The sequence below is a fragment of the Azolla caroliniana genome, unplaced genomic scaffold (assembly GCF_043228905.1).
Source record: "Azolla caroliniana isolate FFs.n. ecotype wild unplaced genomic scaffold, voAzoCaro1.0.p SCAF_8, whole genome shotgun sequence".
Lineage (NCBI taxonomy): Eukaryota > Viridiplantae > Streptophyta > Polypodiopsida > Salviniales > Salviniaceae > Azolla > Azolla caroliniana.
This window is the reverse complement of record NW_028230443.1, coordinates 6,625,098-6,648,194: the sequence shown is the minus strand read 5'-3', so window position 1 is coordinate 6,648,194 and position 23,097 is coordinate 6,625,098. Positions and strand designations below refer to the sequence as shown.

The following is a 23,097-nucleotide window of genomic DNA, read 5'->3' as shown; positions in this document are numbered from 1 at the left end:
TGTTATGTATGTCATTATTTGTGTCCAATAAAATGTGCATGTGACTATAAAACTAAAGGTTTTTGTCGAACATTTCTTCAATCTACTTCGCATTCTTCTTGTTGGGTTCGTTTCTCATGTGAGCTGATGTGACAAGTGTTTCGGCTTTATTTGGTTTTGAATATTGTTGTTGTTGCTATTCACTAAAATTGTTGAGTGAGAGCATAAATTTGATGAGGTTGTTAAAAGTAATCTCTGATGGCCATTTGACAATGTGACTTACTCAAGTATAAGCATAATTTAGCCCCACTAATAATAAGTAACCAATGATGGCAGGATTGACCTTTGAAATGACAATCAATCCAACCTTCGGTCTTTATAACAATGAAGGTGTACATGAAGATCATTGAAGGTCTTTTTAACCTAAACATGACATTCACCCGCCCAAATTCCGATAACATGGAAGTCCAACAACAAATACACCAACAGATGGAAAACGTGATGCATTCAATTGACAACCATAAATTCACATTTGATTATATGGTACAATCAATTGAATGAATGATAAGCTAACCTAACCCTTGCCCCGACAATCAAATGCAATGTGGTGTGCAAGTTGCAACTGCTAAATCGTTAGTCAAATGTAAAATGTTTACACCATGCATCACAATATAAAGATATTCATCAAATATATAATGCCTACCTTCTTATATATAGATATATGTTTTTCAAAAAGTATTCCTAACCTGAAAACTATTCCAAGGTCATCATGATTTCTTACTGTCTACGGGTGTATAGCTCTAAAATCAGAGTTAGCAATGTTCCAATATATATATATATATATATATAATTCGCTACTCTTTCCAGTATCAACATTGTACTCAGCTCACAATCTCTTCATACAACGAGTAATGCCATTGCAACCTTCACTCCAACATAACATTAAATTTTAAGTGAAAATGGCCTTAAATCAGAACCCATTTGACAAAAAACTAAATGTAGAGCCTAATGTGATATTTTCACCTCACAACTCAATGCCCTATTGAAATTCACAGGCATCATATTATATTGGCTTCAATCATTTGCTGAGTATTGGAAATGCCAATAAATACGATAGATATACACAATGATTGAAGTAGGATAACAACATGGCTACTAATGTGATGCTCACCTACAAAGTGTGATGCCATATTGAATTGTCATTTGTTGCCATTATAGACGATGCACATAATCTTTCATGTTGTATAACAACGTAAGCCTTATGTGATATTTCACTCCAAGAGTAATGGGATATTGAATTATCATCACATGAGCTTTTTAGTATTGGCCTTGTTGAGAATAGGCCATCGGATTATATATTTTACACATGGTTAAATCAATTTTTGTTGGCCATTTCAATTTGCCATTACAGATTTAATAGATTTATGGAGTCTATTCTCAAGGATAATAACTTTTTACCATAGCATGCTAGTTTGGTGAAGCATTCTTGCTATAGTCCTTAGCAAATATCGCAAATCTGTCGAGATCTTTCTGGAGAACGCTCTCAACCAATGGTGATACGGACTGCAAGGATTATAATAGACACAAGAATCTTTTGTCATCAAAATCTAAACATTTGCCAAAACTACCAAGCTCTAACTCAATTCCATGGGGTGAAGTAGGATTGAAAAATGAGTATACCGCGAGTAAAGGAGCCAGCACATCTGGTACCTCATATGAAATGGTTAGCTGCAACTCATTATTTTGATCATATCAAAATCTTCTTTCTCTAATTTAGGCCACAAAAATCTCTTAAGAAGTCTTTGTAACAACATTTACCTGAACTAGTACAGATGATGTACCTCGGGGATAGAAACGAACAGTGCCCCTGATATAATACAACCCAAACAAAGATTTTAATTTGTTTAAAATATTTGCATAATATAGCATTTTAATATTTTTGTTATACATAGATATTTTCATTTTCCACATTTCAGAACATTTAGAGAACAGAACCCAGCAGAGAAGCAATACAAACGATTGGATACAAATTAATGCTATTAAGTCAAATTAATCATGATTTACAAGACACATTTTAGAGAGTGAACTCTCAACATAACCTATATCCCCCAAAGAGAGGCCTATTGGGGTTTGGCTAGAGGTTCAGTTTCATCCTATAATACACACCTAGGACCATCTAGCATATACTTTAGATTAGGCATGTGCAGTATAATAGTCCTAGAATGTAATATTGTCACTGTACAGCCAGCACGAACATCTAGCATATACCTTAAATTAGGAATCTGCAGTATAATAGCCCTAGTTTGTAATGTTGTCACTGTATAGGCAGCACAAGGATGCACCCATCATGAAGCTCACAGCTGAACCAAACAGAGTTGATGAATAAAAAGGACATGCCACACTGAGCTACTAGCTAGGTCATTAGCATGATAACAAGCTAGTAGAGTATGTCAACGCAGAAAAATACTTAGCCAAAAAGAACACTATGACATCCTTTTTTCAGTCTTATGTTAGATCAGGACAAGTACGTCAGAAAATCCAAGGTCAGAAGTTCTTGAGGCAATGCATAGTAGAAAAAAATAAAGCTACTTTTATATCTGATTGATTTAAATAGACAATTAGGTTACATTAACAGATAGAAATTTGGAGTACAGCATATGCAGTCTTTTTTCTTTATCTCATGTAAAATTCAGAATAGAACAAGTGTACTTGTTTGGTAAAACGAAATGGTGGTTCCATTTTCCAGCATCAGCAAAAAGCAAGTCTAAATTATGATGAGCACTACTGCACTGGCATTACCTCTGTTATTGTTATCGCCGAGAAATATTACCATGACATTAGAAATTTTGGTTTTCCAGAATAAATTTAAAATCTAGTATAGCAAGGATATGCTTGAACCTGCTCTGTAGGCCATCCATAGATCGCCAATGAATCTTCTGGTGATAAATGGGCTATAAACAAAACGAAAAATGAATCAGATGTACTCAATCCTACCTTAAAAAGTCTATAAATTAATATCCAGTAACAACTGGTTTCTGGTAATAAATATCCTTAAGTATGGATAAATGCTCAACTTGCTCTAGAAAATTATATGGTTTGTGCATAAAAATATCTAATTCTTTTACGAGCTTCCATCTAGCATGGACAAATTTGTTTCTAGAAAACAATCACATTTATGCAGTGGCCAGAGGGTCAAGTGCTAGATTGTAGGTTCAGAGACAAATTGATGAGATTCTGTTGTTCGGAGGTACATCACATGTCTTTTACTTAGGATTGTTGTTGCGCTTGTCTATGGCTTGTAGTATATCATGTGCATAGATCCTAAAACCTAGTGCCATGAAAGAGAGACCGTAGAAGATGAAAAAGAACGAAAACGCACAAATGTATAAACAAACCTATATGCACATAAAATGAGAACCTCCTGAGTGTCCTACATATAAAAGGTGAGAATCTAGATGCTCAAAAATGAGTTGTTGAATGCATAGGAGGGAAAATGACGCACCCTATTTATATTTAATAGGGCCCAGGGCAGCAAACCTGTCCAAGAACACAACTAGTGTGAAATCTTATAATCATACTATTAACAACAGCAAAAATATGCAGAAACGTAAAACAAAATGTATCCCAAGTTGCCAACACTGATGCTCATGACAAGCAAAATAAAAAGCCTTTTCCTTCCACAGAAATGGCATTACCTGTAAAAGCTTTGCACTGAACTTGAACTCAAAATCTTGTCCAAATGTACTATACTTCAATACCCATTCAGATATTTGAGGGTTATCCTTTGAAACCTATAAATCCCATTCAATTATGTTTCATTGCCATGCATACCCACAAAGAGTTAGAATTGCAAACAATCTGAAAGGCATTTATCACAAACCTTAATAAAGTGAATCCATGGCATCCAACGATTAATTCCCTCTTTATCAAACCAGAGATCCCAAGCCAAGGAGAGAGGTACTGCAACTTCAACTTGAGCACTGCATAACATAATGAATATACTTCTAAACATCAAATATTCAGGGTAGAAAAAAAACTATTCATACACAATTCCTTTCCTACTATTTAAATATTATATTAGAAACAAGAAAGCTCAAAGCAGTTTAACAACCTTCAAGCCTTAAGTTCACAATGCATTCAACTGCATTGAACGCAAACGTTATAGGATTGATGGCCCAAATCAAGCGTTTCAAATGTGACATTGGTGCATTGATCCCAAACCAAGTTTGCCTCCCAATACCTATTCATCCTAATACCAAACTACAGATTTCTTTTAGCACAACCATGAAACTTGCTGAAATAGCAAAATTCCTGCCGCCATCCATGCCCAAAAGTTTTTGCTTTTTTGCCTTTTCTTTTGGAGGGAGAGGTGATCATGTTTCAACTGTGACTAGTTGCATGATAATCAAGCAAATAGCATACCTAGATATTGATTGAGTGCAAATTGTTTGTGGGTGGACATGTCTAGAGATTCTTGATGTAAACAAACAATTAACTGTAATACTGAAGTACGCAGTTCTCATGAAACTTGCAGAAATAGCGAAATTTCTGCCACCATCCATGTCGGAATGTTTTTGCCTTTCGCCTTTTCTTTTGGAAGAAGAGGTGAGCATGTTTCAACTGTGAATAGTTGCGTGAATAATCAAGAAAATAGCATGTCTAGAGTTTCCTTGAGTGCAAATAACCAGCCTCACACTAACCAATGACTGCTTAACAATGATTAACGCACAATATCAAGATAGAAAGCATATGATTAACAATCATTACTAGTAACAGTAGAAAAGTACAAAAGATAGAAAGAAATGGCAAGGGATGGCTTTAACTATACATTCTAAATGTAACAGATCAGTTTGATGTTGATGTAGATCTTGCCTTTGTTTTCGCACTCACATAGCTGGGGTGTAATGTCAGAGGTCAAAGAGATCAACACATCAGCATGCTTTGGGATTGCTCACTTTGACCCACAATTTTTGTCAATTCCATTAAGCCACAAACACTTGTAAAATATTATGTCCATATTCGTGGGAATGGTTGCTAGTGCTTAGGAGACACAAAATGTGCTATAATGACAGGCAATAATGATGGCATAAAAGCAAACCCAGATGCTACAAGTCACATGCAAATAAATGGTGTGGAGGAGAATTTGAAATACAGTGTATAAGCCTTTGTTGGTTGTGTTCCTTGGTCCACGTAAGATCGGGTGGAAAGGAAGGATGTCGAATTGTGGTGGTTACAAATGTGCTATAATGACAGGCAATAATGATGGCATAAAAGCAAACCCAGATGCTACAAGTCACATGCAAATAAATGGTGTGGAGGAGAATTTGAAATACAGTGTATAAGCCTTTGTTGGTTGTGTTCCTTGGTCCACGTAAGATCGGGTGGAAAGGAAGGATGTCGAATTGTGGTGGTTACAAATAATAAGTTAGTCTTCATAACAGCTATTGAAAAGGTACAGAGCACGTGGCATCGAGGGAGGGGGTGATGGACCCAAGGTTATTGTTAGTTGATTTGTCAATGAATATAATACTTAGCATGGGATTTAAGCCTCCTTGAAGTGATGTTTTGTATTAAATGTGGGTAAACTCTCACCCAGGGATATTGAGCAGCAAAAAAAAATTGCTTCTACTAAGAATACGAGGATCATTTTTCATCCTATTGCGGACCACACCTCGATGTAATAGCTGCAGCAAGGACATTACGTCGAGATATGTACGTGTAGACTTCGTATAGTGGGTGTTCAAGGATAGGCAACATGTGTGGTTAATCGTCCAGCAACATGACCAAGATGTCAATGTGATGATTGCATAGCTCCAGTTATTGTCCAATGCAACCTGATCAGTGATCACGTAGCGCCATCATCCATGGAGGATCAAAAGATGGCGAGAAATACAAGAAAAAAACTGACGAGATTCAACCTTATCACTTCAACAAAACAAGCCCAAGTCAGGCTGATACCATCAAATGCCACACCATTGCTACGGTCATACTCCATTGCTGCTACTGTGCGGAGTCTTCTCTCTATTGTATCATCTAGTTAGATACATGCCACTGTGGTTTGTGTATGTATTTCAAATTTTCTACATTTCTTGTCTTCATAAAAAGGAAACAAAGATCTAAAACTTATATTATATAAACCATTCAGCTTATGCTTGCTTGTATCAGGATTCTGATGAGACAAAAAGAAGGTTTTGAATCATTTTTGCTGAAGTTTGTGTCAGTATCATGATGAGACAAAACTAATGTTTAAAAGAAGGCGAAAAGAACAGATGAACATACCTGCTATCAAGCCATTGACTAGCGGTCCAGCGAGTTCCATTAGAGATCCAAATTAGTCCGTCCTTATCCTTCTTCTTATTCTTCTTCTTCATCATCGTCATTTTCCGATTGGAAAGAGCCCGTAGACCTGCAGAAACAGGGTGTGATAGATCCAGGGGGGATGTAGTGCTTGGCCATGAGGAGAGCTTTGTGTGCAGAATTGAAGGGATGGGCTGTAATGTGGTTAAGCCACAGGAAGCTGTGAGCATGGCAGCCATTGTTGGAATTTTTAGCTTGGAAATGTCTGATCAGAAGGACATACACATCTCATCAATGATCATCACAACACTAACCAAATCATACTTACATACATACATACATACATACATAAATATCTGATCAGAATGGCATACAGATCGCTCAGAGTGCGATCTGCACTGTCCGATTTGGATAAAAAAAAGAACGCGTGAAAGAAAAAGCTGTCGGAGGTCGCCCAACTCTGATCGTTGCAGTTCGCCCAATCGATTCAAAAAACTTAGTCCAAACAACAAAAAATCATCTTAAAACATAAAAACTTCAAAACATACACAAACTTAGACCTAACAGCAAAAAATCAACTTTAAACATAAATCGGGATGGAGTGTTATCGGGATGATTAGTCCCCGATTAAAACGAGGGTTTAGTGTTTTTAATGATTAAAACAAGGGGCGCTGGTTAAAACTCTATGAAGATTTGAGATTAATTCCCTACGCTCAAATGCATATTAATATGACAATTATTTTTGTTGTTTAATCATTTCAGGTTGTTGGTAGCTGGCAGTTGGAAGACCTGTTGAGAAAGTTGGGCGGTCTTATTAAAATAGGTTAGGCAACTTGGTAATAGGTTGGACGACATGATTAAAATAGGTTGGGCAACTTGATAATAAGTTGGACAACCTGATTAAATTAGGTTGGGTGACCTAATAATTGGTTAGACGACTTGATTATTTGGTTGAACAAAACTGTATGCAATGAATCATGGACTTGAGATCTGTAAAGAATCGAGTATGATTCGTGTGTAGCGGAAGCGATGTGTGTTATGTGTGAGAGAAAGGAGAGAAGAGAAGAGAAACACAAGATAGATAAGCTAGAGAAATGAAATACTCAAGAAGAAGAATGTGTATATTGACAAGTAAAATAGCAAATACAAAATGTAGCATTACAAGGAGTCACAACCAACGTAATATGAAGTATGGGGAGGGTGCTTTATATATAGTCACCCTCTCTCTTCATTAACTAACTATAACAACTACTCTACTCTCTCTTGGGAAATGTAAAGACTCATAGTCATGGGGAATATGTAACTCATTCGTTATGTTGTCACAAAATATGATTCTATGACACATAGTTAATGTGTAGATAGTAGTGGTGTGACACTTGACCTTTGAGTAATCATAGATTCTCAAAAGGTGTGTTCACACGTTGCACTATGTTGAGCTTGATTCTCAACAAGATCAAAAACTTGAGATTGACAACAACATTCTCTAATTTGCTCACACTTGAGATTCAACAAGAACTTCAGATAAACTATTTTCATTTTTTGAATCATGGATGCGTTGGATCAAAAACTCGAGGAAGAAAAGAAGAAAGTGACGTGTGCCGCACATGAAGAAGCCTCCCACGCCTATAAAAGGAAGCATAATGCATATACCAAATAGTGCACACACAAGAAAACATAGAGAATCATGAGAAAACAAAGGTCGTTTGGCATCACTATTTTCTTATAGTACTACATCTCTACATTCTTCTATCATTAAGTATATAATTTACGTAAAATCATTCCTTTATCTCAATTTTGTGTTTCATCTTGTTTGTCTTGGGGGTCCATCGTGTATTCGATGTGTATATCTTGTTGTATATATTCTAACAACACAGGGCCCGACATTTACTCACAAGTTCAATCCTCGCACATGGGCTAAGAGCCCTATCGTGGACTCCATGTGGCATCTCTGAGTGCATGCCAACGAATTGATTGATCCTTAACACTCTTGTTGTATATATTCTAACAACACGGGAATATACTCACGAGTTCAATCCTTGCACATGGGCTAAGAGCCCTATCGTGGACTCCATGTGGCATCTCTGAGTGCATGCCAACGAATTGATTGATCCTTAACACTCTTGTTGTATATATTCTAACAACACGGGAATATACTCACGAGTTCAATCCTTGCACATGGGCTAAGAGCCCTATCGTGGACTCCATGTGGCATCTCTGGGTGTATGCCAACAATTTGATCGATCCTTAACACCAGGAGCCCCCCCCCCCCCCCCCAAAAAAAAAAAAAAAAACTCCACCTTGGGCATATTGGCCTATGCATAGGTTGGACACGATCACATCAAACTTTTAAGGATCAAGGAGATTGTCAATCACGCGGGGAAGGACATAAGCATGACATCATTTATATTGCCACACCAATTTTCTTTTCTTCCTACGGCCCCCATGTGTGGTTACAGTTGTAAGTAGACATCAATCAAAACAAATGCACATGTGATTGAAGTTTCAGGCATGTGAAGATACATATGAATGAAACATCTATGGATGGGATTTAAGTTACAAATGATTAGTTGAGATTCAAGGTGAAAAAAATGTAGGGTTGTAGTTCACAACAAAGTGGAGGTGAGGCCTTTTTCTGTGGTTCGGTCTGGCCCTTGTGATCGATCCCTGATGAAAGCATGCAATGCCACCATAGATAGCTAGCAGGGAGCATCACAAGAAAGGTGCTCTGAAATTGGTTGGGCCACAGCCAATAGAGACTCATCAGCACAGCAATACATATAAAAGAGCAATACATATAAAAGTGCAAAAGCATACATTTGTAATTTTGGAGAACTACATGCCCTGCTCCGACTGTTCGTCCTCATCATATGCAAGTTCCTTCCTTGTGCCAGATGAGACACTTCAGACCCACATGAAGATCTCGCACGGCAGACACAGTAAGCTCTCTTCCATCTGTACAGAAAGATGGAAGAAGAAGAAGAAGAAGATGAAAAAGAAAAAGATGATGATGATGATGATGGAAGAAAGGCTTTGAACCCTAGAACTCTTGTGTCTTTGTTGAAAGCATGTGCCACAAAGAGAGATCTGCAGAGAGGATGCCAAATCCATGCTAGTATTGTTGAGAAGAGATTACTTAGAAAAGATGCCTACCTTGGAAGTGCATTGGTCAGCATGTATGCTAAATGCGGGTCCATTGGGAAAGCGCGAGAAGTGCTCAGCATGCTTCCGGTTCGAGATGTGGTTTCATGGACTGCATTGATGGTAGGATGTGTGGCTTGTGGCCATTTGAAGGAGGCCCTCCTATGCTTCGAGCAGATGAAACACGAAGGTGTGTCTCCAGATGTTTACACATATGCTTCGGCATTGAAGGCGTGCACTGGCCTTGGGGTTCTCGAGAAAGGTAGAAAGATACACGATGAAGTCTCAAGGAGAGGGATGGAGGGACATTTCCTGGTTGGGAACACCCTGGTTAATATGTACTCAAAATCAGGGCTGATTCTGAAAGCAAAGGAGCAATTTGAAAAGCTTAAAGTGAGGACCATGGTCTCGTGGACCGCACTCATAGTAGGATATGCAGACAACGGATACCCCAAGGAAGCGCTACATTGCCTCGAAGAGATGCAGAGAGAGGGCATTTCTGCGGATGCAGCGACATACATTTGCAGTTTGAAAGCGTGTGGCTGTTTGGGAGCCATAGGCAAGGGTCAAGAAATACACGGAGAAATTTGCAAGTCGGGATTCGAGAATGATACTCTAATAAGCGCTTTGATCGACATGTACGCTAAGAGTGGTTCACTTGTGGAAGCAAGGTACTTGTTTTGCAATCTTCCAGATGGCGATGTGGTCTTATGGACTTCTCTGATTGCAGGGTATGCTGAACATGAGCAAAGTGAAGAGGCTCTTCGGCTCTTTGCACAGATGCAACATTGTGCTATTTATCCAGACAACGTAACTTTTGCTTTTGTGCTGAAAGCCTGTGGAAGTATAGGAGCTCAAGGAAAGGGTCAAGAGATACATACAATCCTTGCCATCGGAGGAATGGAATTGGACCTTCTTTCTGGGAATTCCTTGATCGACATGTATGTCAAATGTGGAATGATTACAAATGCACATGAAGCATTTAATAAACTTTCCACTCGAGATGTTGCCTCTTGGACCTCATTGATGACAGGTTTTGTTGAACATCGCTTTAATAGGGAAGCCCTTGACTGTTTTGAAAATATACCATATGACAATATCTCACCTGATGAAGTAGCATATTCATGTGCTTTGAAAGCATGTGGAAATTCAAGAGCTATCAATAAAGCTGAGGGGATACATGCGGAGATTGTTATGAAAGGTTTTGAAGCAGACCTTGCTGTCACAAGCACCTTGGTTGGGATATATGTGAAATGTGGGTTATTTGTGGAGGCTTGTAAAGTATTCGATAGTTTGCAAGTTCAAAATGTTGTCTTATGGAATGCACTTATTGGAGGGTTTGTAGAACATGGACTAAATGAGGACGCACTTGATTGTCTACAAAAGATGGAACACGAGGGTGTTTCTCCACATGTGGTTACATTTCTTTGTGCCTTAAAAGCTTGTGGCAACATAGGAGCTACAGACTTGGGTGAAGGAATACATTCCGATATTGTGAAAAGAGGTTTGGAATCTGACCTTATTATTGGCAACACACTAGTTGATCTGTATGCAAAGTGTGGCTTGCTATTAGAAGCACGGTATGTGTTTGAAAATCTCCTAGATCAAGATGAAGTTTCATGGAATACATTGCTTGTAGGGTACTCACAAATCGGGGAAAGTGAAAATGTTTTCAATCTCTTTCAAAGAATGATAGGAACAGGCCGGAAACCCGATACGGTTACGCTTGTTAGCATTCTTAATGTGTGTAATCATGCTGGTAAAGTAGATGAAGGCCATCTATATTTTGAAGCCATGAGCAAGGAGTATGGTATTATTCCAACTCCTGAGCACCATACTTGCCTGGTGGATCTCCTTGGCCGTGCAGGTCATGTTGATAGTGCAGTAATATTGATAAAAGAAATGCCATTTCATCCCAGTGCAACACCCTGGCATACTATCTTGGGAGCTTGTCGGAAGTGGGGTGATGTGGAACTTGGGAAACATGCTTTTGCACAAGCCATAGGACTGAGTAGCACTGATGTCTCGGCTTATGTCTCTATGGCGAACATCTTTGCAGATGCGGAAATGCAGATTTCTAGCCTGCATTGAAAAAAATATCACCTTTTAAATTGGTACCAGCCACCCACTTACATCCTTTCAGCCATAATACACTACCCTTTCCTTAATATATATGTATTATAGAAATTGAGTCATTGGGTGTTCTTGATTGTCAACTGACATACCAGGCATATACTCTTCTGCAATGCTTGAAATCAAGTTGCTTTAGATGTTAATTGCTATACCAAATATATATTCCAAATGCAACCATGTCATTCAGCATCGTGCATGACAGAGACTATATCAAATTGTCTTGATTGCATTTATGGAATACAAGCATACAATGAAATTTGCTCTTGCATGGTTTGAACTCGGAAGCAAGCAATTTTCTCTTTTGTAGGAAACAACTACAAATTACAATGTTTCCTCCATTAAGGGCACAAGTTTCTGAAGCAATTATTTCCAATAGTAAAAGAAAAAAGGGCTGCACTCAACTTTCTCTTTCAGATTTTTTTCCCTTTGACATGTTTGACCACACACACACAAATGGATAGAAATAAGTTCTCATTGGAATTGACTCTCATGGCCATTCCATTCATAACCATGCTTGTGGCCACACTCATAGTGGTTCCATTGGAAGGCATGAAATGGCCAAGCATTGCCTCATGGGTAGCTCCCATGTTACGTTTTATCATTAACACAAGTAGACAATCATCAACACTGCTTGTATCTGTAATGCAGGTAGACTTCGTCACAAGTGTAGTCAAGGCGTGGGTAGTCTTCATCATGAGTCTAATCGTGGGGCGAATAGTCGTCAATGCACATATAGACATGGGATGGGTAGACACCATCGAGACATGTGTAGTTGGAGCATGCCTAAGTTACATCATGACATGTGTAGTTCCAGTGTACTTAGGTGTCATTATTTTGGAAGTTGTGCCATGGGTTGACATTAATCTACATGTAGTTGTCATGTGAGGGTTGTTAGTCAACATGGGAATTAGGGCAATGCCCCACGTAATCATAATTGTGTACATGAAAATTGTAAGCTTTTGGGCACATAAGCTTAAGTTGTAGCATTCACATGTTTTTTTTAATACTTATGAGGAAAATCTTTGAAGAAAAAAAATCACAATTGTGTATGGGGTTGGGAGGGTCGTTGGGTCATTATAAACACACCAATCAAAGGTATGGTCACTTGCTTGATGTTGTGAATGTTCTTTTACCCTAGTATTGGGGTTTAGGGTTGAGGTGAAGAAAGAAGAAAGAATGGTGTTGTTCATGCTTGGTTGGGGAGGGTGGTGAGGCATTACATACACCCCTATTGAAGGTGCAGTCACTAGCTTAGTGCCATGAAGATCTCTCGTGAATTATGTAAGAAAACATCTCACATAAATAGCCCTTGTAGATATATGAGATGAAGTTTGAGATCAAAAGTTATCGTGGTAGCACATAAATAACCCTTCAACATTTGTCCACGAACTCTATCTTAATAATGCATGGCAAATCTTTGAGGCTCAACTATGTTTATTCGCCTTAAAATTACTTGGACATTGGATTGGCAAAAATAAGTAAATAGAGTTGTCTACATTGAGCATGAACTAATGATCTTGGTTTTTAAGATCATGTAGTAATAGACGCCGATTGCACAATTTGGTATATGTATAAATGCACATGTTTCACATGCACATTGAGCACCTATAAAATTTTGATAGATTTTGTGTGTGTGTACATATATATCAAGTTGGTTTTGTATGGTGTTTGATTGTTTATTACTATTATATGAACATTATAATAATAATTGCAAATATTTCATAGCTTCGAAGTAAACAATAGGTATATTATTGATAGGTCTTAGGTTGAAGTTGTTGAGATATCAAGCTCAACTAAGTTTAGCCTATCTCAACTAAGTTTAGCCATTTAGTTAACCACGTAACTTAGTAGTTACCTAGATAGAATCTAATTAGTGTGTTGACCTTTTAAACCCTTAAATAGGATCTTGTATTCGTACGTAAGTGGGGACACATTCTAGATCCTCGACTACCTCGAATTTGTGTGTGTGTGGGAACACACTTTCTTGCTCTACATAGTTCTTTATAAAGCAACAAATGTGCACGAACATATGTGCATTCGCGCGACTAATCATCTTGTGCTAATGATCAAAGAATGAGGGCTATTGATCGATCAAACACTGAGTAAGATCAATCAAAAGTATCAATGGTGATAATTAATGATCTATTCATGATCGAATAAATATAAATGGCAATCAATTAAAGATTGATTGGCAGTAAAGACCAAGTACAACAATTGATAAATATAAAATAAAACATTCATAAATGTTCAATTAGCCCATATTACATATATTAATGTTTGAGAAAAAAGAGGCACTAATCAATACATAGAGAGCAAAAGTAAATATGTATATTAATGACGAGATATCAAATGTACTCTCGAAATGGTAAATGTTTAATATATCATTATAAGTTTCAAAAAATCAAAGTCAATGCATTTCATATAAAACGATTGCCATAACATAATGTATGTGTTAGAGCATAAATAGAAAAAACAAAGAATACTTGTTCGTCTTCTCCTTTGGTTTCCTAGATCAACTGACAATAGTTAATGACCTACAAAGATAAATAGATTATATTATTGTTTTCCAAAGTCAAATATGACTTATGAGACCAAACAAACATTTGTACCAAGCTCTGATAACAAATATCATGAATCAAATACAAACTACACGCAATGAGTGATCAACGTCCTATACCACCAAATATTACCTTACGCTATATAATGGAAGTTGAGATGAACAGATCTGAAACTGATTGGGCTCTTAGGTTGCGACGTTTTCCCACGTGTCACAAATCTTACGATAACTTGTTCCCCATTTGTCCTACCCTTAAGCCATTTAAATGTTTGCTTGTAAAACTGGCCCATACGAACAATTGTACCTATTATTACACAAAAGATGAAACATCCCTTTGTACAAAATACCTCCTCTAAACATGTAAAAAAACAGGGGATTGCATTACAATGGATGTTTTTAGATGTCCTCAATTCCACTCTTGGACATCCTCATGTTAATGTGTCCCATCACTATTTTGTTCTTTTTCTTTTAATGATATTTATTATTATTATTAGGTAGTAATATAAAACAAAATGAACGTTTTGTTTCTTTAGTAATTATTACCTTTACATTATTTCTTGAAAAGGGTAAATGTAAGTTACGATTTTAGTGTGTGTAAAGAAAAAGAAGAAAAGAAAAGAAAGAGAAAACAAAACAAAATGACCTTTTTGTTTTGAGCGGTATAAAGAGAAGAGAGAGTGGAAAGGAGAAATATATAGCGAAGAGGAGAGAACGAAAAATAGTGAAGCTTGGTGCTCAATTCATCTACCTTCCACCTCCACTATTCAATGTGAGATCGACACGCTTACTACTTCGACTTGTGGGCTTTCTTATCCAGGTTTTATTCTCTCTTCTCGTTCACTCATATGCTTGTGAGTTAGCCATCATTTCTTTGGATTACGGTACCATCTTTGTCGGGAGTATTTTGCCACACATCTCTACTTATCTCCATGTGTGTATCTAGAGGTAGAGCTTTGTATTTGTGTTGTATCTCCGTGGATCGGTTTTCGGACATTGTCCCCGTGGTTGTTTCCGTCATTGAGGGGGGTTTTCCCACGTTAAATCTCGTGTGTCATCTTTATTGTCCTATCTCGCGTCGATGTCCGAAAGTCATTTAGGCGAAGTCAGAATTTGGCTCAGGATTAGCCGCGAAAGAAATCCTGGGTTTCCCCCAGAATCTGGGAGCTGTAACGCGGTCCGTTTCCAGACCCAAAGGCATGATCCGATGGAGTCCGACCGATCTTTATTGTGTGATTGCGTGTGTTTTGTGGTCTTTTTTATTCGATCGCAACCTCATTATAATCGAGCGTAAAAAAACGTGAAGCGTGTTACACTCTTACGTGTCTATATCTCAAACACCTCAATCTAACAATCTAATAATCTAACAATCTAACAATCAACAACAACTCTTGGGTTCATTGGCAGAGAAACAGAGAGGAAGGTAAAGGAAGGGCGTTTGCTGTCTTTTTTCTTGCTCATTTCTCTCCCTTAAGTTGCGCTTCTGTTTAAAACCTGATTGAAAGACCAGGTAGCAGCAGTACACAGCCCTCCCGGGAATCTCAAAGAGCTCACAAGTCCAGCTCCTCAGAATCATGGGCACTTCATCGGCAGAAGCTCACACAGTTTTTGTGTATGGGTCCCTCCTCTCCGATGAAGTGGTCTCTATCCTCTTCAAACGCCTTCCCAAGTCGTCTCCTGCTATCTTGCCAGACTTGTAAGTGGGCATTTTCTGTTTGAGTGTAATCATATATGTACAATATACATTGGGCTTTTTCTATTTTCGTATTTTATTTGATTTTAAAATTTATTTATTTTTACTTCTCTCTACCTGGACTTTCCATTCAAATTCATATCATCATTTCTGGGCATGTCTTACCTTGTTATGTTTAGATATAATCGTGGTTTGGGCATGTTTTTCCATTACCAATTCATTGCCGTATTCGTGATTAATTTCTTAACATGTAATCAATGGCTTGTTTTATTCTCTATTTCAATCATTGTTGGATGTCGCTTTGGATATCATGTTTTTCATTGAACAATCATGTCTCAGCATTCTTGTTGCTCTGTGATTCCCAGTGGTAATGGTGGTTTGGGTTACGTTGTTTTAATTGCATAATTCACTGAATATATAGTTTATCAATTGAATTGTTTTATTGACTATATCATCATGTTTTCCATAATGCTTCTTGCATTATGATTTGCAATGGTGATGCTGATTGTTAGGATTTACTCTGGTCTAACTGCATAACTTGATGTTAGTGGTCGTTTGCTTGTGACTGTTAGGATTGAGTTCAACTAATAAACTTGATGACTTGATGGAAACATATAGAATAATATTAATTAAGAATCAAACCAATATATCAAAGGGGCATCATGGTCTCTCTATGGTGTCCAGAATCCAGCTCATTCGAAAAAGCCTTAAAAGGGCTTCCGTTGAACATGAAATACATGGATCATATGTGTATGATGGGTGTAATAAGTCTCTCCATTTCTTGTCCATTTATACAATTGATAGATGAATGAGATACTTGATTGTTTTAAATGGATACATCTCTCACCACGACTCATCTGGGTTCCACCGGAGTCGTACCTTTGTCTTCTATTGATAGTCGAACAACAAACAACTCATCCTTTGGAAAACCTCAATTCTTATACGTAAAAGTGTGGGCTCACACTATTTAGAGCAATCAACTGCTGTAAAACTTCATTTGTCACAAGAAGATTTTGAAGATTTTGCAACTCTTCAATAGTGGCAAATACTACCAAAAGAATATTATCCTGAAAATGCTCATCCAGATATGATTAAGTAAGTGATCTGGAATTCACAGCTCAAATAGATTGGTCTTTTTCACGTGCCTTCTTAGTAGTACAAGACTATAAAGGTGAAGATTGTATGTCATTGTGTACTCATTAGTTTAAATTCCCGTTTTGTTTCTTTGAACTATAATTGCTTAATGAGTTTTTGTGTACATGGAAATTGTGGAAAAATGATAACACAGACAATATGCATTTGCTTGTTGCTAAAATCAGGAAAGAATTGGAATATTGTATTCTATTTTACTTTTCTTATTAAGTACAAATCAAAGTGTATAGATTGAATGGATACACATTAGAGCTCCAGAGGGAGTAGATCTTATTTCCAACAAGAGTTAATGTTAAAAGTCTTTAGGAAATTATGAAAGGGGAAATTATGAAAGGAAGCTTGGAACTCATCCAAAGTTTGAATAATTTTCAGCCATAGATTCAGTATAAAACGACGTACATACCCAGCAATTCTACCAGCGAAAGGGGACAAAGTAACTGGGAAGGTTTGTGCATATAAAACTTGGAGAAACTTATATATATTTGTATGTGCTCAAAATTGGTCTTGCAGATCTTCTATGTTTTGCATACTCAAACTCTTGAGTTATATACACATATTTATGGTTCATTGTTTTGCAGGTCCTTTTCGGCATCACTGATAAGGAATTGGAAGTATTGGATGACTTTGAAGACACCGAATACACACGACAAGTTGTTGAACCAATTGTAATGGTATTGGCCACGTGTACATTCTTTAGTTCTTGGATATCTTATTATAACATTTCACAACCCATTTAAGTACTTGCTTTGTGAGTTTGTTTAGGAGCTCTTTGGCACATGTAATAGCATATATACAATATGTATTATATATCCATGTTAATGTGTATATGCTTTGACATGTCTATATATATATATATATGTATGTATGTATCCAAACGTACACTTTTCTTCGTGTAATAAGTTATATTACAAGTGGCAAACCTCAAGAGGAGTTGAAAACACAGCAGGAATGGATACAATCGAGAGACCTTGAAGTTCCTTAGGTTCAAAAAACTAATAGAATTCAAAATAATTAACATAAGGATGCCTTGGGAAATATAGCAATCATGTAGAGACAATCATAGTGATCTCTTGAAGGTAATATACAAAGTAGTGGTGGGTTTCACCATATTGGCCTTGTTGTGGAAATATTGGCCTTCAAAATATTTTTGTGATTGACAAGCCCTTGCTGGTTCCAAAGGTAGATGGGTAGAGCACATTCAAGACTTTGATTTTTCTATTCATTATTACAAGGGTTCAATGAACCAATGTTAGTTGTATTCGTGAAATTAACATACTTAGCTTCATTGAATTAAAATTTGATCTTTTTATCCCAGGACTTGAGAACCCATTAAGGATCTAGTGCACGTGGACAGGACCTGCCAATCTGGGAGCCTAAGGACTTCAATTGTATAAAGGGGACTAGCTACTCTCTTTGAATCAACATCTTAGAGAGATTGAGACTTTGTTGGTGTGGCAAAGCTCTCATATATTTTGGATCCGTAGTCTTGAAGACACTAGTAGAGTCTCAACTTCTCTAAGGTAGCATATCAAACAAGGTAGCTAGTTCCATTATGTGGTTGAACTCCTTAGGTTGACACATGTTGTCCCATGTCCTAGTTCCTTAAGGGGTTGCATTTACATGCTTGGATAATCAATTTCCCAATTAGTTTACTCCGTATGTATACATGTATATAAAATTCTAGGACGGATGTTTTAAACAATGCTACAATTATATCATGAGGCCTTCTAAAGATATTTTTTCTTAATAGGGGCCTATTTTTTGAGTATCTGATTTGTTATTTTGAAATCAAAACAGAATGGATATAACTCACACGCAACTGAAGAGAGGTTTCATGTACAATCCTACGTGTATGTTTGGGGTAATATGGATGATGAAGACCTGTATGGAGATTGGGATTACGAGGTATGACTCTTTACACTCGGTTCGTTTCTAGCAAAGTCTCTTCGATAAAGTAAAAAGAGAACGTGTTCATATATATAGAAGTCTCGTAGAATGTCCATTATATTTTTTGTGTTTCAATATGTTAATATAAAAGTCTCAAAAAATGTCCGACAATTTTTTTCATTTAAAAAACTGTTCATATAGAAGTCCCACAGGCCATGCACAGCAAAATGGAATTGTATCTAAACTATGTGGAGAGACATACTGAGAAAAAAGAAGAGGTTTTATTATCATCCTTGGAGACATTTAATCCAAAGGGGAACAGCTTTACATATTTGAGTATGGATTGGTAAACGACCCTTTATGTTCAAGATTTTTACTGATGGAACATTGCAATTGAGGGTGCACTTTCTGCTCAACCGAGAAATGTGTGTGGGGATTTGTTTGGCTTGAAAACATGGGAGAAGCCCAACTCTGAATGTTTCTTCACAGGAATGGAGGAAGTTACACATGGAAGATTTTGTGTCCATGTGCACAACAAATGCTAGCGAGAGTATCGATTGACATGACATTTCGGCTGCAGTGCAATTATTACAGTGGCTGCTGGAAAGATGAAAGTGAATAAACATACATTGGTATGCCAGATCTTCTTTTTTATTGGATATGTAAGTATAAATCATTGAATCATGTTTTGTGGAGCTTGCTTTTGTAGTTACAGGCATGTTTATTTATTGTATATGATAATGATCAGATGGACAAATCTAAATATTGTGAATATATATTGTTATGTTCTCAACCAGTTAATACTTCGAATTATACCAAATTGAGCATACCAACACTTTTAGTTGGAAGGTACACATAATATAGGTGCTCTTCTACTCAAAATGCACACATATAGCATACGTTAACAATGCAGTAAGTAACGTGCCTTTTGTTGACCACTTCCGTCTATTGGTTTCGTATCATTTCATGCTTAAAGAACAATCATGCGACACAATGTGTACTGATTACCGTTACCAAATGATCTATTCTTCCATATCCTATCTGATTATCTAAGTAGAAATTTTGTTGTAACAATTTGTGAACGAGCATTCTTGATGAGTACATCTTTTAAACTTCTCTTTTCTCTATGATAAGTTACAGCCTCTTTAGAATGAACATTGAAGAATCTATCATGCCATCATGATCAAGTTTTGTTTGAAAGACAACTTTTTTTTTTGCATTCTCTAACACTAAGTGTTGTGTCTCTTTTTGCATGTTTTGTTTCTTTAACTCTTATCTTTCAATCTAGTCTCTTAACACTATTTTAAGTTATTATTTTGTGTCATAATTGGATACATGAAACATTGTGCTGATTGTTTTTAGTCACCCAATAAATCATTCTCTCCATCTCTAATGCATTGTGCTAAATCAAGATCGCAAGAGTTTGGTGGTAGGGAGGTTTAACTATTGTGTGGAAATATCGTTCTATCAATCCAGAAATCAAATTGTTTTTTACCTTTATTTCAAATGTAGAAACTATTTTAGAGTATAATTTGGCCTTCTCGTGGAAAATATTTCTGTGGTGTGTAAGATGAATACGAGTATTATCTTAAAATGCTTCCATGATAATTCTTGGTGTGGTCAATAATGTTAGGTTCACTGACTAATATATCTTCTTTTAGAGAAGTTACTATATTTTTATAGGGTCCTTATGTTTATCGTCCCCTTAGTGGTTAATACGTTAATCAACCTTGGTCTCTTTTCTTGCAAGGCCCTTCCATGACCACCCATATTTTCCCTAATGGTTTCAATCATAATTCTCTCGTGCAAACACCCACACATCCTTGTTAAAAGCAAAATGATCTTTAGAATGGATCAACATTTTTATATCCACTTGTTAGGATGCTTCAAAAACGAACATGAAATTAATCTTTATTGTCGTCATATGACATAGAAGTTGTGATAAGAAAAAATTGAAGAAACTATGGATGGGAGAAACCAATAAGAAAGGGGTTCATCATAGATTGGTTGGAGAAATGATCAAGTGTACAAATTATAACCAAACATTAGGAACAATATTGGGCCACACATCAAGAAGTTGTTAACCATGCTCTAAACAACATTCTACCTAGAAATAATATTGCTATGGTGGATACACTTTTGAAGGTTATTATTGAGATGGAGATACTACAAAAAGACATCCTTAGAAGCCTTCTCAAAGTTTTATGGGAAAAAATGCCATTGGTAAGTTGGGGTTCACCGATGACATAATGTTATGGAGAGAGGGAATTGTGGTGCACATTGCATATGTGTGCAAAAAGGCCCAAGAGGTTTCATTAAAGTCATTTCCATAATAGAAATGCATTGAGATAAAATGTTACATCCATTCACCAACATCGATCCTAACTTGCTTTTGCATGAAATATGTTTGGACCATGATATCCTTGATCACCCTTGGCTATAAGATAATTTGTGAGAAAAATGATGACTTGTTAGATGGGCATGATGATCTAACTAAGTGTCATACTCAAATGTTCGCCACGAAGAGTGAGCACATTCGTGCGTGCATTAATTTCACATAGAGAGTTTTGTTTACTATAATGCAATTATCCCCCTTGTTCGGAAGGAGTTGCATGCAAGATGACATGTTGGTCATGTATAGTAGTAACATATCTATTTTATTATATCTTTGCCTTTTAACATTAACAAAGTGACTACATTGTTGTGATGGCTCCCTTAAGGGCATCAATTGTTCTTTGCCCGAGTTCTATCCTACTTCAACCGTGATCTTGTTACAACTCATGTTTTTTGCTCTAAGCACCATTTTACACTTGCTTCGTATAGTTATGTAGCCCTTGCTGAGAGCTTTTTGATGCATATTTGGACACTACGTTTCGTTTATGGAAAACGCTCTCTGGCTTGTTTATTTGTCTCCGGCTCTCTCTCTCTCTCTCTCTCACTCAAACATGTTTACCCTTTTGTGTATGTCTCTTTAAGAAAAAGCAATTGTGATCTACATTGTGATGTTGTAGAAGAAAAATAACCTAATCCATGACATTGTACCACTATGTAATGACTTATTCAAAACCTACATACATGAGACAAAAAAAACTCTTTTATTAACCATTCAATATGTATATATAACCATCTTTCCCATGTCCTCGCTTTATTCTCAGAGCCGAGACATTGGCAACTCCCCACTCTTTCTGGTAGGTACTAGGGAATTCATTCATATATATATATATATATAGTCACAATTGCCTAGGGAATTTATTTATACATCAACTTCGAGTGAGTGATGTGACCAAAATGAAAGAGACAATTTGAACATCAATGCATACATATATGTCCTATTGTGCTTGATCGACTCGATCGACTTGATCCTATGGGCCGACTTGGCTTGTAGACCCCCCTTGGAACCCACCTGATCAAGGTTATCCTCGTTCGTGTAAATTGACTTCGAGTGAATGATTTGGCCAAAGTGAAGGAAACGGTTTATACGTCAATCCATACATATATGTCTTTGTTGCGATGGATTTGACACACTCGATTCGAACATGACCATACATAACAGGGAGAGACGCGCAGAATGGTGGGCAAATCTTCTGGTTCAATTTAGTTCCACTTGGATTCTGATCCGCCATATATGTCTTGCTCCGTTGGGCCGACTCACTCGATTCGAACATGACCATACATAACAGGGAGAGACGCGCGGAATGGTGGGAAAATCTTCTTGTTCAATTTAGTTCCACTTGGATTCTGATCCGCCATATATGTCTTGCTCCGTTGGGCCGACTCACTCGATTGACTTGACACGACTCGATTCGAGACCTGAGCATACAAATGGTGGGGCAAAAATCTTGTAGTTCGATTTAGTTCTATTTTCGTTTGATCCGCCATATGTGTTGCTGCGCTTGACCAGACTCACTCGATTGACTTGACTCGATTCGAACTTGACCATACATACATACATAGAGAGAGAGAGACTAGACACACACACACACACACACACACACACACACAAATGGTGGGCAAAATCTTGTGGTTCTGTCTATGTAGTTCTGCATATTTGCATTTGATCCGCCCATCAAATTCAAATTCAAATTCAAATTTGCGAGCGCCACTCATCTCCATCCATCCCATTCCCATTGATGCAGAGGAAGGCGACGAAAGGGATTCAGATAGATGATCCGCAGAGAAAGCTTCTGTCTCTGAAGGATCGGAAAAACCAGTAGCAGCAGCAGCAGAAGGAAGGAAGGAAGGAAGGAAGGAAGAAAGAAAGAAA

At 37.2% G+C, this 23,097-nt stretch overlaps 3 protein-coding genes across 4 annotated transcripts; 2 read left to right on the top strand and 1 right to left on the bottom strand.

The window, feature by feature from the left end:
• Window positions 1-1,212: 1,212 nt before the first annotated feature.
• Window positions 1,213-6,541, bottom strand: LOC147860924 (uncharacterized). 2 transcript variants are annotated; one of them, XM_087323721.1, is made up of 7 exons: window positions 6,259-6,541; window positions 3,860-3,959; window positions 3,675-3,770; window positions 2,878-2,930; window positions 1,798-1,846; window positions 1,660-1,707; window positions 1,213-1,542 (listed from the first exon to the last, which is right to left on the bottom strand). In XM_087323721.1, the coding sequence occupies exons 1-7, from the start codon at window positions 6,513-6,515 to the stop codon at window positions 1,447-1,449; spliced, it is 699 nt and encodes a 232-aa protein (XP_087179847.1). In that variant the 5' UTR covers window positions 6,516-6,541; the 3' UTR covers window positions 1,213-1,446. The 2 variants fall into 2 exon arrangements, with proteins under 2 accessions (XP_087179847.1, XP_087179848.1); XM_087323722.1 differs by lacking the exon at window positions 3,675-3,770.
• Window positions 6,542-9,101: 2,560 nt separating this feature from the next.
• Window positions 9,102-11,682, top strand: LOC147860923 (pentatricopeptide repeat-containing protein At4g13650-like). Its single transcript, XM_087323733.1, has one exon. The coding sequence runs from the start codon at window positions 9,241-9,243 to the stop codon at window positions 11,503-11,505; it is 2,265 nt and encodes a 754-aa protein (XP_087179859.1). The 5' UTR covers window positions 9,102-9,240; the 3' UTR covers window positions 11,506-11,682.
• A 3,952-nt stretch (window positions 11,683-15,634) lies between these two features.
• LOC147860922 (AIG2-like protein D) lies at window positions 15,635-19,462 on the top strand. Its single transcript, XM_087323251.1, has 5 exons — window positions 15,635-15,797; window positions 17,319-17,391; window positions 17,525-17,617; window positions 18,744-18,851; window positions 19,323-19,462. The coding sequence occupies exons 1-5, from the start codon at window positions 15,676-15,678 to the stop codon at window positions 19,392-19,394; spliced, it is 468 nt and encodes a 155-aa protein (XP_087179377.1). The 5' UTR covers window positions 15,635-15,675; the 3' UTR covers window positions 19,395-19,462.
• The last annotated feature ends 3,635 nt before the right edge of the window (window positions 19,463-23,097 follow it).